Below are 21,394 nucleotides of genomic sequence, written 5' to 3'. Positions count from 1 at the left end.
GTTAAAGCTGACTGAAGAGAAATGGATACTCATTTCTCCATTAGATCCTGAAGGATTTCTTTTTGAGTCTGTGTTCCAGCATTTTTGCACGCTCCTAGACCAAATATTTCAAGCTTTAAGGGTAAAACTTACGTGCAACCTTCACACTTGACTAGTTGGAATAAACAATGATACAGCCAAAAAGAACCCAGATTTAGCTGGTTTATGCAATTGAAAAACAATTCAACTGTGAAACTGCTTGGATTACTTTAAAACAGCAAAAAACTCTGCTCAGCTGTAATACTTTATCACATACAGAAGCAGAGCATCACCCACTGGAATGCCACTGATCACCTCCTTCCATACTTGTTTAAGTAGTATCTCTTCCTCTGTGTATGAGGATCCTTGTGCTTTATCAGTTTTCAAAAACAGCAAATGCACTGATGACCCAACATCAGCATAGGAATAAATAAGATTCAGGATCCTCGGATTCCTCTGCAAACTTTGTCCAGATACAGTTGCTGACAATTTCTCCAACTTCCATTTCCAGGACACCAACAATATGATATCTCTATCTCTCTCTTTCTGGGCTCGTTCTAAAATTTTCTTAATATTAATTAATTATTAAATTAATCCAATCCTTTCATGGCAAACCCATCGTTTTCTGTATCACCTGCTCTCTGCTCTAACTAGAATAAACTCTACATTTTCTCATCTTTTTTCCACTTGTTTTACCTCAAACACTGCCAAACACAACTCCCATTACATCAGTCCAGCTACATCCACGTCATTTGCCACAACACATTTTTGGGTTTTACCTGAAGACTGTGTTTCTCTATTTCCTTTCTTCCTATCCTTCTTACCTTACTTTTCAAATTTATAACTTTCTACTCAGTAACATTTTCTCTATGACTGGGACATACCCCTACACTTCATCCCATCACTCTCAAGAAATAGCCCTCAACAACATCATTCTGCCTTTTGCATCCAGTTGCTTCACCTTATGCTTGAGCTTTATATAATTTAATCCATGACCCTCAAGAGCCTGTTATTAATATTAATAGTTCCAATTCCATAAGCAGCTCTCTATACATCAGAAGTCTTAGCAGAGAATGAATAAAGACTTTGATGCACAGTTTGAATTTCAAACATAGCATGCAGCTCAGCACTTGCTAGGATAACTGCCTCCTCTCTGGTGTAGCATTTCAATTACAACATAGTAATTTTTCTAAAGTTTTGTTTCTCAAAGAAGCTTTATATCAAATCAGTCCAAGTTCAGATTAGTCTCTTCCTATCCCACATTTTGAAGGTAGTCTTTGTTTTGTTTTCAACACTAGAAAAGTCTAACCCTAGCCCAAAGACACAGTTTCTTCAATGTAAAAGCAACAACTCAACTGTTGAGCTTTCACAACAAAGCGTGCCTGAACTGTTTGGAAACATAAGAGCTATAGGTCGTCTTCATGGACAGTCATTAATGTCATCTACTGCTCCAGATAAAAATAACTGAAAGATTACATTTCACTTACCACCTTTTGCTGGAATCTTAGGGTTCCTTTTGATCTCAGATTATCCATGAAGGATAATCTTATGTATTCTGTACCAATGCATCTCTTATGATCCTAGAAATTTCGTGACTTTAATACATGCAATCCAAAATAGAACTTGAAAGCTCTATGGTTCTGTGTGGTCCACAGCACTGATTACCACCATTCTGTTCTGGGCTATTACAGAAACTTTAGGTCTCAAACCCACATGTTCAGCAATGTTAGAACTTAGGCGTACTAACCTAGTTCTAACAACTTCCAGTGAGAAGTTAAGAAGCTGATTTTAGACTCTGGACATTAAAATTAAAGCTACAAATGCTTCAGTTTTATGCTTATTTCTAGTTCCTATCTCTAAAGTAAAAAAAAGGCAAAAGAAAATCCTCTTATATGGCTTCAATTTAGCAGCAAGCTAGTCAGAAAAACATATTTTTATTCTATTTTTCCATAGAGCATATATAGCCTTAACATCTTATTTTTAATCTGTCATGTTAACATGTAAGCAGCAAGGAAATGCAGCTAGGGATTTCAGGTTCACATAAATCTATAATCACTGATTTACTTAAAATTAACCAGGACACTTATTCACGTGTTTCCATTCACAAGTTTCTAGTAGCTCCAGATTAAAAAAACAATAAAAATGTCACATTTAGAACAAGAGTCCTTAGACCCCACTGCCTTTCATGTTCTACTGCATTTCACTCACTGAAATGAGAAACAGCAGCCATGCATAAAGATTTAACACACCTTTCCCCTTTCCACTGAGTAAATTCATCTTTCAGGAGAAATAGTCACATATTGCCAACTGGACAATAGGACTAAAATTTTCTGATTTAAAAGTCCTAATCTGGCTATAAAAATTCACTGCAGCAACAGTCATGATAATCACTTATAATAACCAACAGTAATTACAGTTACCTTCTGCCTACCTGGGCAAAGGCACACATGAAGAATCACACAAAAAAAGCCTTAATTATTGCTGCTCAGGCTGAAAAACCCAGTGTAGCAAAACGTGAAACAAAAATAGAAATACATTTAGTTCCATTAACATCTTAACAGGTCCTGACACGAGTTTTACCAAATGCAAGAAATTCAGGCCAATTTCACAACCTATCTGACATCACTAATGATTAAAATGTGACAGTTTTCAAAATGGGACATGCTGCAATCTAAAGCTGACAGAAATAAAAAGTTTTAAAGGCTTAGTAAATTTATAAGTGAATCTTATCAAAGCATATAAAATTCTAAGCCAAAGATAAGCAACACAAATAGGGAAACTTTTACTGTGATTACAGAGCTTGCTAACAAGTTAAGCATGACATGATCACGGGCAGTTTACAGAGCAAACCCTGGCAGCTGTGGCTTCACCAAAGATCTGTGACTAAAATAAGCCATTGTGATGAAGAGAATATCTGTGCCAAATGATATCCATAAAATATAACTGCATGGCTTGACTTTTCCTTTAACAATTCTGTCCAACGCCAGGTGAATTGTGCGGTGTGTCAGCCTCAGAGCCATGAACACAATGACAGCTTCCTCAGCATCGGGATACTCAGAGGTGCTGCTATTTAAGCACACCTACTCTGTCCCCTTCTCTTGGAAAGTCCATTCCAAAGGAGTGACAGTATGTCCAACTAAATGCCACTGTCTTTATAACCTCTCTTTCCTGAATGAGGAGTCTCTACACAGTTGCCCTTCTGAATTCAAGGAAAACTTCCAAGGTAAAGATTTCCTTGCAGGAGTCAAACCTTGTTACCCTGTATTACTGGGACTCTAAACACTTAGTTAATTGAGTTGCAAAAGCAGAATTTGTCATTTTTTCAAATTAGGTTAAAAAACTTCATAAAGAAAAGGAATCCTAAAGGACAGATTATGATCCGTACAATTCAGGAACTTCGACAATAGTGAAAAGTAAAAATTAATTTATTCTCTTCTGAAGTCTCTAAGTTTCCTACACAAGTCCGTCTGTAAAGAAAATCTATGAATACAGAACAATCCAAGAAACAATTTCTGCCTGAAAGAAATTGCTAAACATCAGAGTTTGAGAGAGAACTATATAATGAGTTTGGTAAATGCATAAAGGGACTTTCCAGGATATTTACCTGCTAACACTTGTCAGGAGATCAAGTTCCTTACACATGTTCTGCCCCCACAAAATACACAGAATTACAAGTCATCAACAATGATTGTACAAGGATGGAAGAGAACATATTAATTTTATCACCCTAATCAGTACTAAGATACATTGCCTTCGTCTTACCCCTTTCAGTCTTTTATCTTATCATCACCATCAGAGTTTGACTCAAGTATGACTCTACTGAGAGGCCCCAGCAAATTCTCTCAATAGTCTGAACACAATTCTTAAATTGTTTTCTCTTTTGTATTTTCTGCGACTATTTATACAATTCAAACTGTACAAAAACTTTACATAACTCCTTGGGCAAAGTAAACTCTTTCCCAGAGGAGTATGATCAAGTAATAGAAGCCTTTTATATTTCGAAAAACTTAATGCACAAAGTATCGTTTAGATAAACATTATTTATTTGAAGGAGAGTAAAAGAAATTACTCAAAATTTAAATTGATACAACCGTGTGGTAAAAATGTTTGCATTCACAATAGATGACACAAGTTTGAGAAATTATTAATTACAAAACTGAAGTATATGGTGTTGGATTTCTCCTCTGAAAAATAATGATCATTATTTAAGGACAAGATGAAATACAAAATTACCATCTTCTTGGGATTGCAATGCCCAAAACTTTGAGCATATTACAATGAACCACATTTCAGCTTCTGCTTTACATCTACTTCTGAAAGACCTCTGATCACAATTTACTCTTAAGGGAGTTTTAGTTAACTAATAATTCATAGTACTGAAAGAAAAATCCTGCAACTACTAAAAAACTGAAATGAATCTCAGCCTCTATCAATTTTAAACAAGTCATTTCCAGTGGATCTTGCATGTTTTTATTCCTTATTGAAATAAATGACTACTTACTTGATTAGCCATGTAGATTGTGAGAAGCCCTCTCCTGTAAGTAGAAAAGATAAAATAAGTGAATGAATCAAATATTTTTTCAGACTGAAGAAAAAAAAACTAAGAATATTTTATTAAAGAAGATAATTTTAAAAACAGATTATTGATGGAGATGAATCAGTACCACCTTATAGAAAAATAAGTGCAAACTCAAAAATAGCATCTTGATACCACAGTATCCAAAGTAGTGAGGAATTACAGGAACCAAGTTATATATAGTAACAGGCTATTCCACACGAGTCCTGAAGCTGTCACAAGGGGCAAGGCACCTTGAATTACAGGCAGCACTTATCACAAAATAAGCCTACACATGAGCCAGTAACATAAGCATGCAAAGACCTAAGCCTAAGTTAAATTGTGAATTTACAGCAAAATGGTTGTGTGTTAACTTCTCCTTTGTGATTGGTGCTATGTAACTCGAGGTTCTCCTGCCTGCAGTATCAGGAAAAAATTTCTGCTGAGAATGATGCACAAATCTTGGCTCAAGCCAGTTGAAAGTCACAGTGCCAACAGTGCCCTGGAATAGCAGCCACCGTCTTCTCTCCTAACCTTTACCTGATTTTTTTCTTCTATTTTTTTTATCTGTCCCTGTGCCTCACCTCACAGCTCACACTGCTCTTTAGGAAAAGTATAAACTTGGGCTCTCACATTTTTGTTGATTCTATTGCTGCACAAGTCAACTATGTAAATGTGAGCTGTTCCAGCAACCGACTACACTGTAAGTCCAGATGACATTAAAATTATTTTCTATATGTCAGTCACAAGCCACCATAACCCTTGAGAAAGGGGAAGACATTACCACTGCAGGTTTGCTTTGCCCTCAATTATTCCTCTCTTCTGCAAAGATTTCATTAGAAACTGTGGCCAAAGGTTGGAATATTTGGTTTCAGTATTTCCTACTGGAGTGGTGTTCTTATCTTCTTGACTTTACCATCAGCCTTGTAGTATTTGGGATTTTTCCAAATGTCCCCACTGGTCTTACACAAAAAAGCTGGAAATTTTCATGAAGGCACCACACATTCAACTATTGAAGTTTCTCAATATGAAAGTCAGTTCCACCTGGATCCATATTTTTCCTCATGTCATTTAGGATATTGTTACTATAGAAGGTAATATATAACAGAAGGTCTAACCCAGGCTTGTATGTTCCATTTTATCATGTCATTTTAAATTTCAAAGCATTCATAGTGTTTAAGAGTATTTAACAGAACATATCTTGCTATCAGTTCAGTTGTAGTAGTGTACAAAACAAAAGCACAGATAGCAGCAAATAAATCCCTACCACACAGTTCCAAGCTTGATTCATCTAAAAAGTTTATTCAGTATTTTCTAATCCCCAATATTTATATGTAAATAACTTTTTCAAGTTACACATCCAGAACATGATTTTTCACAGCAGACATCTAAGCTACTTAGAAGTTTTACTGCTTCCACATGACACTGAATTTGTGGAAAGCAGTAACACATCATACTGACCTTGAAAAGTTGCTCTCTACTCACAGAGAAGATTCAAATTTGGTTTAAAAGTTCAAAACTTTAGCCATGGTTGTTTCATGGTTGCTTTTTTAAAAAAATAAACATAATACAAATCTGCTCTCTGTGTACCTTCTCTACCCAGTACCACCCTGTGTCAGATACTAGAAACAAGATTCTAGCATGGAAACCTAAGGAAAAAAAGCCCAAATCTAAAGATTTGGTGAGGATGAGGCATACAAGAAAAAAAAGAAGAAAAAAGGTAGGGAATAGGGTCCATGAGTATTTAAGCAAAATAGCCCCTACAATTTGCAATAAAGCATCAAAATATGTATGACATTTCTGAACAGGAAATGGTAAAAATTCACCTGATACAATAGATAAATTAACTCTCAGGCTGGTCTGCAAACATTCAACCTAGTTTTTCAGTCGACTAGCTCAAGCGATAAAACTATATTGGTGCCCCGAACCCTCCTGAGTAGCAAACTGCCAGCTAATACAGTTCTGCGTACTGTAAATCTTATTTTAATTTGTTCTCAAGAAAAAATACTGGATATTTCATGTTTCTTAGATTTTATTTTTACCCTTGTAATAGCATTAAAAATTTATGATGAACATCCAAACACTCAGCCATTTGGAAACACAGAAATAAACCTACCCATAAGAGCTAACCTGGTAACTCAATCCACTTTGAGTATTCTGGAAAATGTAAGAACATCAAAAACATCCTGCAGTAACACACCTGTGAGAAGACTCAATCAGCAACTCAGTGACAGATGCAGCTTTCAGAGTATACTCTCTGTATTCACAATTGTAGTATCTACAGTGGGCACAAAGCAGGATGATCATTGTTATGTGTCAGTAACTTATGTAGTGGATTCTCCCCTGCAGTCTCTCTGTCATGCAGACAGGGTTTTTTAGCCTCCCACTGAAATTTATTTAGTCTTTTTTAAACACTAACAAACTAAGAACTAAATGAGTTTTAGTTTCTATTGTAGTCCCTTTGGGGCTAAAATGCAACTCACCAACCACAAAGACAAAGAAAGGAAAAGGGCCTAGAGAAGAGGAAGGAAAGAAATCAGGAGCTGCAGTGCAGCTGCAGCAAGACCAGTGTGAGAAGTAGGTGGCTGGGAGGAGACAAAATGTGCAAACAATAAATTTTTGCAAGGAAATAACTTCCGGAACTGAAAACACAGTAGGTTGTTAGATGACGTCATCTCCAATTGCCTGCAACAAGCCCATCTGTGAGGGCCAGGTTAACCCCAAGCAGAAAGAGTTTTCTTCCTCCAAATTAATTCTCTGACTGTTTTAAAAATAAATAGCCCCATGTTTCCAGGGAAAAGGGAAAAAAAAGGGAGGGGGAAGAGGCATTCTTCCTGGCCCTGTGCAAATGTGATCCAACAGGCCTAACCCAAACCTGAACTCTGCTGTTATAAAGTAGCTGGAAGTTCAGAAAATGTTGCACTATTTTGTAGCAATGACAGCTGACAGAAAACAGGACAGAAAGATGGAGGTAGGCCAAGCAAAAGGGTCACTGGTACAACCCAAGGACTGTATTAAAACTGCAGCTGGTAAATAGAGGGAGAATATAATTGGGAAATGGTATTAGGAGAGCAGGAAATTATTAAACAATAAAAATAATTAGTCAGTCATGCCTAACCACATGCTTTGGGGAGGTTTAAAGATACTAATAAACAGCTTAGATTTCACTCTCAAAGTCCGTGAGCCAGTGCTGAATGCTAATCTTGGTAACACCAACATCAGCAGGTGGCTACAGCAGTGACAGCCTGGCAAGGCCACTACGGAAAAGCCCAAGCAGACACACAAATCCCTACTGCCCGCTCCTCCTCCATGGTTTCTGTCTTAGGCCATTTTCTCCAAAGCCTGCTTTTATAAATATCTTCATTGTGGCTTCCCACTGACTCCCAGGCACCTCTTCAATTGACAATCTCTCCCATAGCCAGCTTTGTTTCTAATGACATCTGTGATCTTTAACTCAGGAAGGAAAAACGTGAGCTAGAGGTAACCTTAAATTCATAAGTAGCAGACCAAGGTCCATCCTACCAGTATCTTGTATTAAATTAAAGAACCAAGAAAAAACTTGGCTGAAAAAGTGTTAACAAGACAGGTCTCCTTCACCTGAAAAAGAAGGCTTGCATGAAAGTAATCATGTTTTAATTGCTCAAATTCAAGTCTCAAAGAGCAGTAGTGTTTAGTATATTTTTTACTTTGTTTCTCTTCCTTTTTCTTCCTAATTCACACTTTTAAATGCATTTTCTAACATGCTTGTTAGAGAACTGTGTAGACAAGGTCTCAGAGTTTAGTTATCCAACACAGGTCACAATATCTACAGTTGATTAATTCCAATCTTGCAGATTCCACATTTAATGTTTAAATTACAACAGACCACAGAATTCTAGAAGATAATTCTCTCGTTCATTTATACCTTCCTAAAAGAAAAGTTTATCTCAATAAAATCTGCTTTTTGGACAACCTGGTAGTATTCAGGCCAAATTATAACAGCAATAGCTCTTAAACTATGGCCTATAAACCTCAAGAGAGAACCACATTTTTCTGTTATTGCACTGCCCAGAGGAAAGAGTCTAAAATAACCACTAAAACCCCCCAAAAGCTACAGGGTAAAAATAACAAGGAAACCTAACAGTGTACTGGACTCTATCACCAGAAGTTTAGGTAGGAGATTAAGGGAAATGATTAATCCCATTTACTTGGCACTCACTACACCACAGAGCCCCACGCCTGGTTGTGGTCCCCAATATGGAGGAGCAGCAGTACAGCTGGGCAGACCCAAGGAAACAGCACTTTCTCCAGCAAGACAGGAGAGCACTGGAACAGGGACTCAGAGGGGCTGTTGGACCTCTGTCCTCAGAGATTTGCAAGGCTGACCAGACAAATCCCCAAGCAAGGTGGACTGAATTCAGTGCCAGCCCTGCTCCAAGCAGGTAGCTGCACTAGCTGAATTCCCAAGACTTACCTGAACATTTCTATTATTCTACAGAAAAAGGGTGAAAAGCAACTTCAAAATATCATCAATAATTTTTTTCACAGATCATAAATTCAGAAGAGATTATAGTGATAAACAATGTCTTCCTAACGAACTCTTCTTTAATGAATTAGCCATTTACTTGAAAAGATCAAATTTGTCTTTCAAGTTTTTCAAATCACCACAATCACTGATTTATATTTTATGGGTACTTATCTTTACAATTTGCACCCTAAAAAAGAATTAGTCTGCTCTCTGAGAACAGCTACATCTTTACCTGGTCTCTAACACTACCCCCCTCCAACCAAGTCCCCCTCGTACCATTTCTTAAACAAGAACTGAACTTCTTCAGTTTTTCCACCATGTTCCCTAAGTTTTTAATCATACTCATAAGCTCTTTGCTGAAACTCTCCCAGTTATTCACAGTTCATCTTCAGGGCTTCAAATGAAAATATAGGAAATACAAAACAGACTAAAGTTCTCCTATCCTTTGTTTAACCAAAAGTATTTTAAAGTCTAAGAAATCACTGGGTGCTGCTCTTCAGCAAAGTATTTATATCTTCTTGTAAGTGCTGCAAACTCAGGAAAACTTATTTGATTGAGGCCAAAGTCCAATTTCCCTAACACGTGAGGAAAAAAAGTCCTATTCGTGCCAACAGAAGCAGCAACTGTCCAAATCCGCATGCCAACATATTGTTTGTGGAACACTTTGCTGAAGAATGTTTTCTTGCTCAGCTTGATGGCCTATAAAATTCAAAAAATAACTCTATTTTCACAAGCAGTATAAGCTTTTGCTTCATATAATAGTAAATCATACAAAATACCAATCTTTAAATCGCTTTTTCCTACAAAACTCATTGCCAGTTCTCTCTCATTTATGGTTTTCCTTCAATGCATTTATGGTTTCCCTTAAATACAGAGTTGTTGCTAAGCTACAAAAAAAAAACCAAAAAAAAAAAACACAACAGAACCATCAGCACACACACATACAAAAACGCCAACCAACCAACCTTGCCTGAAGGTGGGGTGAATCCTTAGAAAGTATTTACACTCATGAAAATTTACGATAAATTAATTCTCACAACCACAGCAGCCCACAAAGAAAATTTCCAACAGAAAGCAAATACCTCCTCTTTCTCTAAACAGCCACAGAAGAGAGGTAGGACCTCTCATTTTTAAGCTGTATCTTTCCCAATATTCATTCTTTCTTTTGAATATTTCTTTCTTCCATACATTGTGCCTTGCCCTGCAAGTGTGTCTTTTGTATCCAATAGTAGCACTCCAGTTCCTAGAATTTCCTCATCAAAAGCTGGTTTTGGTGATACAAAGTTTAAAGAATTGCTTTCTCTACTGCCTTATTTCAGTTTAACCACAAACCTTTTCCAATCAGATGTCCTGAAATCTAAACGGTCACTTCAATTAATTAAACTTGAACTACTACAACTGCTCTTTTTTACCAGTACTGTGGTTTATATGATCACTTTTTTTGGTCTTGCTCAAAACTAAAGGGGAAGTAAGTTAGCAAGTCAGAAATAACAGGAAATAACTACAGCAAGATGAATACCACTGTGTACAGAATTAACATAAATTGACTGAACAGGCACCTCCTTGAGCGACAACAGCCCTAGGTGTGAGCTGTAAGAGGGAGCCCCTAAATTCACTCCCCAGGGCAAGGGGCACACCAGGGCAGGTACATCCCCGTGACAGCTCCCATAACCCAGTGCACTGCAGCAGCCAGTAGCACAGGGGGAAGAGAAGGAGCCTGAAGATGGATATGGCAGCATGCTAAAAATCTTAATGCATGCAATTAGGAGAACAGGTTCTCTGAATAAATATCTAATTGATGGGTTATGTTTCTCCACATATGCAATAAATCTAAGCAGTTGGTGGGGCAAACACCCACAAAATTAAAATATCCAACTCACTGCTAAGACGCAAGCAGTTTTAGCTTTGCTATAAAGCTTTCTAACCTTATTCTCCAGTCCAAAACTTCAAATTCCTGATTTCTGCTTCTGCAAAAATTCTTAGTGTTGTCAAATCAACAGGACTTGACCCAGGAAGAAGAAGGTTCTAGAGACAAACTCACCTTTCCTTCTGACCTATACAAAAAAATCTGAACTCTACATGACTTATTTTAACCGTTTTTTTCCATAAATTCATTGCATTAGTTTCTTACAAAATCAAGTCTAAATTTTATATGAATGTCATTGTTCATTGAATTTGCTGCATATTCTGACACTTATCACTGTATTTTAACTAACTTGTTTTGATTCTTTACAAATCTAAGAAATCACAAATAAAACTACTCTGATAAGAATCTCTGGATTCAAAGGCAAATATGGGGTGAAATGTTATAAAAAAGATAAAGAGCAAAAAAACCTTTGCTGTACTGACTTGTTACAGCAAAACCACTCACTTTTAGTAACAAAATATTTTCATATACATGTATATATCATATATAAATACATATATTACAATTATATATATTAGTACAGTAATTTCATGTTTACAAGCCGCACTGAGTATAAGCCGCATCTCTGGGTGTTGGCAAACATTTTGTTCTTTGTCCATACACAAGTCGCACCCAATTATAAGCCGCTCTGTCGTTCGCAGGGAGGACCCACGTGCAACAAAGTTGCCAAATAGTAACAGAATCGCGGGATGGTGGGGTTTACTGGCTCATCTCGTGCCGTGAGGGCTCGGGGCTGCCGACGGGGCCAGGTGGCCCAGCTCAGCACTGCCGCTCGGTGGGGCCGCTCGGGGCCGGCCGCCGCTGGGCTCACTCGGCCCGGCCCGGCGCTGCGCCGCGGTGGCAGGGGGGCACGGAGCCCACCAGGAACCCCCCGCCTCTCCCCCGGGCTGCGCTGCCTGAAGGAGGGAGCTCCCCCGCCTTCCCCTCCCTCCCCCGTGCTACCTGCATGGAGCCAGGCTCCACCCGCGGCACAACAGAGTAACCAATTTGTAACAATCTCGTAAAGCTGGGTTTTGCTGTCAGGTGCTCGACTCGGCACCTCGATTTGCACTCCCGGGGTTGGAAATGTTAGAAAATTATTCATATATTAGCCGCTCCTGAGTGTAAGCCGCATTTCTGGTGTGGGAGCAAAATTTTAGTCAAAAAGGTGCAGCTTGTAATCGTGAAATTACTGTAAATAGCAAATCTTGAGAACATTTGTCCTCCTTGAATTTAAAAGAAAACAAAGAAAAAGAAAGATTAAAAAAGATTTAACTCTGGCTTTTATTTCTGAACATAAACTAAGAAGCTAACATAATAGTTTGTAATGGCTCCCCAGACAGGACTCATGGTCTGCAAAAACAGGAAGAATTCCTCCCTTCAGTTTCAGTCCCTTCCCCCCACTGTAAAACACCACTTTAAAACCTGTAGAATTAAATCAAACACACAAATCACAGGTTTCCCTGAAATGAAAGAAGTTAAAATGAAGAGGTAAGAGGCACGGTATTCTCTGCTTTACAGCAGCTTGACACCACAAATGAACCCAGCATAGATGTGGAGTTGTGATTGCATCCCTGTAATAACACAAGCATTACAGATTATGTTAAACATCGTTAATCTCTCACACCCACCAATTTCCTACTGACAGTTGGAGGTCAGCAGCAAAGTCCTGGTGCAAAAGTTCACTTAAAATCAGCAGGAGCAGGCAAGCTTTCAAAATAATGCTGAAAATTATGAAAACAGACCTAAGTAGTGAGTTTTCAGAAAGGAACATGGTAACTTTTTAGCTTAGTAAAGACCTGCAAGCAAGTCCTTTGCACAAAAGTAATGTTCAGAATGTCATCTCAAAAATACACAGTTTAAGGAGTCATGACCCACTGTTTTTTTAAAGGAATTTCCTATTTAAATATTTTGGGTTCCTTAAAGTAGGAAATAGACACTTGCAAGCTGAAGAAATTGAAATTGCTCAAAACTGCAAATCAGTAATTCTTCTTGGAGCATTCTACATGTTAAGCAAAATGGTTTTATGAAAATACTCAGAATTTGTTGTTCTTAAAAGGAAATAAAATAAACTCAGCATGTTCTATGATTTGAACACATGCCAAAGAAAGGGTATGAGAAAACTAAAAAGGGAGAGAAGCCAAAAATAAAATATATCTACAGTAATACATTCCAGTTAAATTAGTACCAATAACTCTTACAGAGTTTCCAGATAGTGCAACACAAGATAACATCTATAGTTCAACTTTTTTTAAACTCCTTTATGCTCTATTTTATACAGATTTTCTTTCACCATACCCTCCCCTCTTCCTTCTCTCCCAGTTTCACTATGGTATCTACAGAGCAAAAACAAATGCTGACCCACAGAGGGGAAAAAACCTTTTAATTAAAAGTGTGATTTAACCTCACAAGATTCTGTGAAAAGATAAAAAGATTCCAAAAACTTATTAGTATTATTGAATGACTGACTGGGAGATAACAGAAGAAAAACAAATTAATCAAACCTCAGGAAAAGACATGAAGGATTTGGGGATTTTTTAAATTATTCACATTCTTGGTACAGAAGGTCTATGTAGTGTTAAGTAAGGCCCCAAATAACAATTTCTTTGGACTGTTCATAGTAATACCGAGCTGTTTTTAATCAGTTCAGACAACCACAAAGAAAACAGTCAGTTCTTTCTGGGCATGGGCTGCTTGGCCACTCTGTCTGGAAGGTATGAGCATAGGGCACAAAGGCAAATACTTTTGAACAAAACTTCTTTGGAGACTCTCAGCCACAGCAGGTCATTGTTTAATGTATTCTGTTGGCAATCACAACTACTCCAAAGCAAAATAGGACACTATGGACAGAACAGTTAATAAAAATTAGGATGAGCAGGACAGGGCATGGAAAAAAATCAGAGTTGGAAATATGTCCAGTATTCTCTGGTCTTGGACATATACTCAGTGTATTTTGAGAGTGGGAAGGCAGGAAGGAAAAAAAAAAAATTGTCATATAAGGTCACTCCTTCAGTTGACAGCTTGAGGCTGTCCCAGTACCAGCTGAAATTTATCCAGTATTTGACCTATTCCTCTCAACCTCTACCCTCTAGCCCTTCTCAAGTTAAGAGCCCTTCAACCACACCCTACCTGCATATCCCAAACCCAGCTCACAGCAGCTCAGCAAGAAGCAGCTCCAGAGGATTCCCAAGACACCCCTTGGAATGGCTGGCCTTCCCAATTTATATTCTGTGCCCAGTTTGAGACGGCCCATTCCACAATTTTATGATAAACTACTCAAATCATCATTTACTTCATCTATTTCAAAAGACTAAAGCAGCCTGATAGTGTTTTTCTACTCTGTCACACTGATAGCTATAGTAGTATTTCCATGTTTAGAACTAATTTTCTCTTTAGAATCATAATGTTTTTAATGTTTTAATCCAACCACATACATTTGTGATTGTATTACACTGTTTAGAAAGCACCTGAAGCTATTTGCAAAAAAAAGCTAATTTGACAAATCTATCTCCTCAAACAAGGAACTATTGCAGCTTTTCACATGGTGCAAAAACTAACTTCTAAACGCCCTTTTATTCAGCAACAGCAGACTAGCACGTCCAAGGGAAGCAGTGTATGGAGTTAAACTTGTCAACATAGAGTGACATTTGCTTTTTTTCCTCCCCTTTAGACTCTCTAATGACAGCCTATTAAGTCATTTTAAAAACAGGCTTTAAATCCGGTTAGGAACTATTAATTTAATCACTCAGAAGACAGATGAATGCTATTAAGAGTGTGTCTACATCCATAATGGGGGTCCCACAAGGGGTACCAAGGAACAGCAGTGTCAGAAATCAATGCGAACCTGCTCTAGAAAGCCAGGCAAACCACACTAAAAGTTTGACTGAGTGTCATTTCAACACATCCCTATTGACTGAGAAGCCAGTTTCTGGCAGGACATCAGTACTGGATGATGAACTGTGCCAGACACTACAGACAGACATTAATGAGACATTTCACCTACCAAAGACAGAAATAAGCTATTGCCAAGTCCAGTTTGAACCTATTATTTTCTGGCATTAAGCTCAAACATCCAAAGTGCCAACAGTTGATATTAGAACACTTCTGCTAGTTCCTCAGTCTGTTGCTCACGAGGAATGAGTAACAGACACTGGAGAGCTTAAAAGGAAAAACATATCACTGAAGCAGCAACATGGAGCCCATATAAATTCCTTCACGTAGACCAAATTACGCTGTACAACCAGACAGCCCATATTGTTTCAGTCTTTCACCAAAGCTGGAGCAGTCTGCATTGCAATAACAGGTACTGGCCCAAATTCATGAGACCTTCAATGCTTGCCTTTAATACCATGGACACTCTTCCTGCTTCTTAAACAGATTGCCTTTAGGAGAAGGTTTTAATGGCATACACTTTATAAAAAAAGATTCAATCTAGAGTGGAGGTCATCATATTACAAGAAACACTGCAACACACAGTGTTTTATTTCCTCACCAAAGGAAATAAAAACATGCCATTTTCTGTCCCTGGATGTGGAGGGGAGAGGGCAGGAAGGAGAAGCAAGATGTTCGAGCTAAGAATACTGCTAGAATCTTTGCCACAGAAAAGCTTTACATGACTAAATATAGCAAATCATTATCATTCTAAGTCTCTACCTTCACACTTTCCTGCTGCAGGAGCTAACAACATCCTTAGCCCCTTGGGAACAATGAGACTCCAGAAAAGTCATTTCTTTTACAGAGGGTTTATAGGTGTGGTTCGCATGGAAACACATACTTAAGCTGTTCTCATCTACAATATCTAAAAACAATACCCTACAAGCAGATCTGAGGAACACAGCACCAAAGAAAAGCTCCCTCCGAGATTCCCAGCCATTGCACTAGAGGTATTCTAGGCATAGATGTTATCTTGCCAGGTAAATGTCAGCACTCAAGCCAGCTCACCTAAGCAGCATCTGAAGTTTATTCTACACTAGCAGAGTATTTGTTATTCCCCCTCTGGGAGCTACATGTTACACACAAGCATTCAGACACAGAAGATGTATTAAGTGTTCGCTAAAGCCAAGGAAGTCCAAATGAGTGTGTCCTGGATGCCAGTGCTGAGCAAACAGGACAGAGTAATTAATCCACTGTTTGTGCCATTTGAATCCAAGTCAGACTCACAGAATAGTCCAATGTTCAATGTTCAGTTTAACACTTTATCTGTCAGTATTCCAATAGGACTGTAAGTTTTACAAATTTTGGTGGGTTTTGTTACAGTTAATGATGAAAAACAGAATACAAAATTATACTACTATGCAGATGACTAAATCATTTTTACCAAGTTTTCAGCTGAAAAAGTGAATATTTCAGAAACATATTTGCCAAAAGCAGCTCTTGAAATATTTTTTTAAATTAAATTTTAACTATAAACAAGTCTCAGCTACTCTTGGAGCCACACAGGAAGAGAGGAAAGTATCTGCACAGTCACAGGGGATCTATCAGAGCACTGCCCTTTGTTCACTCATGGCCCCATGTGCACTGATAGAGTAGGCCAGAGTTTAATGGCTGCTGCCCAAGATGTCCTTATATTCATGAAGCAGCCACATGGCTGATGTTCAGCCTAAGCTAGTCAATCCTTCTGAAACAAAGATCTGGAGACCACTGAGCAATTGCAACCAAATAGTCCTGCATGATCCATCTCAGCCCTGACTCTAACAACACAGAGAGAAAATAAACCCAGTCTCTACAGACCCACCCAGACACTGCAAGGCATTCTGCAGCGTCTCCAGAATCACAGGTATATATTTCACATAGGGTCTTCCAGTATTCTTCCTTGTCTGTCTGTGTTATGTTAGAAAATGGATTGTCAGCTATAAAGCTGTAGCTTGGTCTTCTGCTCTTCATCTTCTGCAAGAGTTCAGGTACCAAACAAGAAAGCTGAACCAAATTTTTCCAGCATTCAAATGCTGCAGCCTGAATGTTAAACTTGGTTGTTGAATATACTTATGCAGAAACAATTGAGGTTTTCAGAATCCTGAATAGTTTATAACCTGGACTGACTACACGTCTGGAACTGTAGTCACCGATTCCCAACAAACCTTCTTGCTCTGTTCACAAGTACAGAATTCACTTTGCCAAACTTTTGCCATCTCAGGTGGATGAAATCTAGTTTAACCCATTTATGTAGACTGTAACACGACACAGAATGGTGAATTATGCAACTGATTGGAAAGAAATTACCGTTATGAAATAGAAACACACATTTCAGATAGCTAGGAAAGTCCAAGTGATGAGTGCAATCACTTCTTTTATCCAGAAGTATAAGGATTATACCTGTATCTTAAGTGCATACACAGAAGCACTAGGAGAAAAAGGCAGGAATGAAGGACAGACTTACTATAGGAATGATTAAGAACACCATATGGGAGAGATATTTCTCACACAGTAAACCAACTAGTTGCCGCAGTTCACATAAATGAAGCAAATTTTACTCAGCAGGTACAGAAATTTCACGAATACAAGCCGCATCGTTTTGACCAAAATTTTGCCCCTACACCGGAAATGCAGCTAATACTCAGGAGCGGCCAATATGTGAATAATTTTCTGACATTTTCAACCCCGGGAGTGCAAACCGAGTCAGTGCAAACTGCAAAGTCGAGCACCTGCCAGTAAAACCCGGCATTTACGCGGTTGTTACAAATTGGTTACTCTGTTGTGCGGTGGGTGGAGCTGCTCCGTGTAGGCAGCACAGGGGGTGGGGAAGGCGGGGCAGCTCCCTCCTGCTGGCCCCGCGGCTCGGGGAAAAGGTGAGGGGCTCCGTGCTGCTGGTCCTGCGGCTTGGGGGGCTCCTGTCCCCGTGTGCCACCACCACAGGAGCGGGGTGGCTCCATTCCCGCCTCCCACCACCGCCACGGGTGCCGGCGAGCTCTGTGCCCCCCCTGCCACCACAGGGCAGCGCCGGGCCGGGGCAAGTGAGCCCAGTGGCAGCGGTGGCCAGCCCCGAGCAGCCCCGCCGAGCTGGGCCACCCAGCCCTGTCAGCAGCCCCGAGCCCTCACGGCCGAGCCGAGACAGTAAACCCCGCCATGCCGCAATTCTGTTACTATTTGGCAACTTTGTTGTACGTGGGTCCTCCCTGCGAATGACAGAGCGGCTTATACTCAGGTGCGGCTTATTTACGGACAAAGAACGAAATGTTTGCCAACACCCGGCGATGCGGCTTATACTCAGTGTGGCTTGTATTCGTGAATTTACTGTACTTGTACAAATTGAACAGAATGTTTCCAGGAACTGAAGTTAGACCAACTGGTATATAGCTTATTGGGTCTTTCCCTCAGACCCTTCCTGTACACAGAGTAACATTGAGAGGAGTCCTGTTGCAAAATCTGGCATGAATCCCATCAGGTCCCATGGACTTGTGAATATCCAGCTGATACAACTGGTTCCTTATAATTTCAGTGTCTGCTAATGAATAGTACTGACACATGTAGTCCTCCAAATCAAAGAACTGAGCAGTCCAAGGTCTATCCATGTTATTAAAGGTGGAACAAAAACAGTCTCTGCTCTTTCTACATCTGTATTAGTCAGGTGACCACCTTCAACAAGTATCATGTGTTTTCTTTAGACTTTTCCTTGCTATTAATGTACTTCAAAAAGCCCTTCCCTGTTGTCAGATACAGCACTGACCAGTTTTGACTCTGAGTTTTTGGCCTTTCAAATCTTCTCCCTGCATATGCAAAGCACAGCTCTGTATTCTTCCTGTGATGCCTGATGCCGTTTCCAGAGATCACACAGTTTCCTTTTCCGCTTGAGCTCCACAAGGAGTTTACTGTTCAGCTAAACTGGTCTTTTGGTCCACTTGCTTGACTTAGAATACACTGGAATTGCCTGCTCCTGCACTTAGAAAAAACATTTCTTAAAAATTGAATTTATTAATATTGAATTAACTGAACTGTTAAAAAAACTCCAGAAACGGTTTCTAGGATTAACACATGATGCAATAACAGAAAGACAAACAGAAAACACTCTGAATATATCAACAAAGTTATGATTGCCAAGGATATAGCTTAGAGAGAGCATCAATTCTTCTAGTGTAAAATACTCGCCTATTGCAGATTTTTCCAAGAAAAATACTCCCAATAGCTGCCTATCCTGAGCCACCTACCATTCACAATGTGCCCACCATCACAGCATCTTCCAGATTGACTCCTGCACTCCCAGCCTTGAATGATCAGTTTTCCCTTCTTCTGATAACCATTAAAACAATCTGTTTTTCTGGAAGATGTCCCCGTCCAAGGCAGGGGCATCGGAACTAGACAAGCTTTTAGGACCTTTCCAATCCAAAACATTTTATGAGATGGTTCTATAACTACAGCACAGTAGCAGTCCTCAAAGCATGCAGCAAAACATGTTCAAATGTTTATGTACTGTTACTACAAAAACATAAATCCTCAAACACTGGCTCTCACCAAGGCAGTTGCTGAAGTACAATGGAATATAACATTTTCGTTGAGAACAGAAAGCATTCCCAGTAACTTCTACAGCTTGGCTCCATATTCCACAGCAATAATCACTCTAGAGGAGTACAATTCCAAAAGATTTGTTTCCCTGCTAGCTTTCCTTACCAGATTACACCACAAAATACTCATGTCAATGATCCAAACACAAGAGGTTTTTCACTACAATGCAAAGAATATGAAAAAAATCATCCCTCAGTATAGCTTGCTTTCTCAATTTCTTATCTGCAGCAAGTACAACTAAAGCTTGCAAAAACACTTGCTGTGTTAAAAGAGTTTGTTCACTTGTTTTGATTACTTACCCCACCAAAATGGTGATTTATCTGTTTCCCTAAAATATATCAAACTGAATAAACACAAAATATTTTTGAGAAAGGAGACTGTCACCTCAGGTCTAAATACACTATACTACTATAAAGAAATATGTATCAACAAATTTGTATTTGAATGTTTCAAAGTTACAAAATTCATGTATTTCTTTACAGGGTATACTTGTTACCATTACTGTGCCGCCATATTCCTCTTTTATAAAGTGTTTAGACCAATGGTATTTATGGCAAGCAAATAATCCTAACAGCACTGAATGTTTCATCAGAGCAAACATATGGTGTAAAAATTCCACATTGTTCTTTCACAAATGTTTCTGTCACTTTTCCAAGCAATGCACAGTAATACTTTTGTTTCCAAGAACACCAAATATATGAGTGTGCATACATATAGATGTCCTCTATAAGACACACTGTTGCACTGCTTTACTTTTTAAATGCACGTGCTTTAAATGTTTCTCTAAGAGCCCAGTACACTGATTTTTTTTTTTATGAAAAACACCCGAAGTTTTCAACTAAAAACATATTACAAATAGTTGCCCAGAGCAAGATTTTACAACCAAATTATAAAAGCCCTAAATCTCAAGTTTTATAATACCATCAGTGACAGAGTCGTAACTGTAGTGACGAGACAGGCGCCGCTATAATGTTAACAGCCAGTATGTAAACATTAATCCAGCCTAAGGGGGAAGCAGGGGCAACCCCTGAAGTGTCCCTTCACAAATGCCACAGAAATTTTAGGCTATAGTTAAACTTTCTCTGGCTTAATTAGTTACAAAAGGCAGGGGGAAAGAAATAAACAACCAGGTAGCAAGACAATTAATTTAATTAAAACTGGAATTGTGTCCCTTCTTAAAGCTTTATAGTTCTTGAAATTCATTAATACATGATTTCTTAAGCAAGAGTCCAATAAAATGAAGTTTGCCATTCAGCTACTAGCAAAATATAACTTAAATGGGTTTGAAATACCAGCACATTTACAAAACACTTAAGAGAACACAATTATTTTCCTAGAAAGTAATCAGAGGTCTTAAATACAGGCTCTCCACCAAGCTATGGGAATTCTTTGTCTTAAAAGTCAGTAAGGTAAAACTGATCTAATCAGACTTCCAGTAACAGGTTGGCTTCAGCCAAGTCTCAAATCACATTTCAACAGCTTGATTCACAATAATTTAACAAGTATATTCAGTTACTTCCTTGCTTTCTAACAGTTTCAGTACTTCCAGAACAAGGCAGTGCCATGTCTTTTGGTCCAAACCACACTTCTCCTTACTGTATGTTCAATTCTTAGTGATAACATTTAATAGATGTTGAAAGAAATGACTGGAGACTCTAACTTGGAATTACAAACAGAATCCAAACGATGTAAGCAAAATATTCTTTTTAAAAAATTATAGTAATTATAATGTTAAAAATTGCTTCTTATCACCAGTTGGAAACAACACCTGTAAGAGCTAACAAGGATCATAGGGTTCAATAACTCCGTAACAAAGGTAAATAAAAATAATGTAACGATTTCCCAAGGAAGCTCAATGAAATTAATGGAACTGAGTCACCTCTATTTTAGACAAGACATTAACACAGCTTTT

At 38.6% G+C, this 21,394-nt stretch overlaps 1 protein-coding gene across 1 annotated transcript in view; it reads right to left on the bottom strand.

Annotated features, from left to right (window-relative positions):
* TMEM135 (transmembrane protein 135) overlaps positions 1-21,394 on the bottom strand; it is a 171,375-nt gene that overhangs the window by 129,355 nt on the left and 20,626 nt on the right. Inside the window, 1 exon segment of the mRNA XM_033052529.1 lies at positions 4,520-4,553. Within this exon segment, the coding sequence (XP_032908420.1) occupies positions 4,520-4,553 (34 nt within the window).

Source organism: Catharus ustulatus, chromosome 2, assembly GCF_009819885.2.
Source record: "Catharus ustulatus isolate bCatUst1 chromosome 2, bCatUst1.pri.v2, whole genome shotgun sequence".
Classification (NCBI taxonomy): domain Eukaryota; kingdom Metazoa; phylum Chordata; class Aves; order Passeriformes; family Turdidae; genus Catharus; species Catharus ustulatus.
This window is presented reverse-complemented; position numbering and strand designations above follow the sequence as displayed.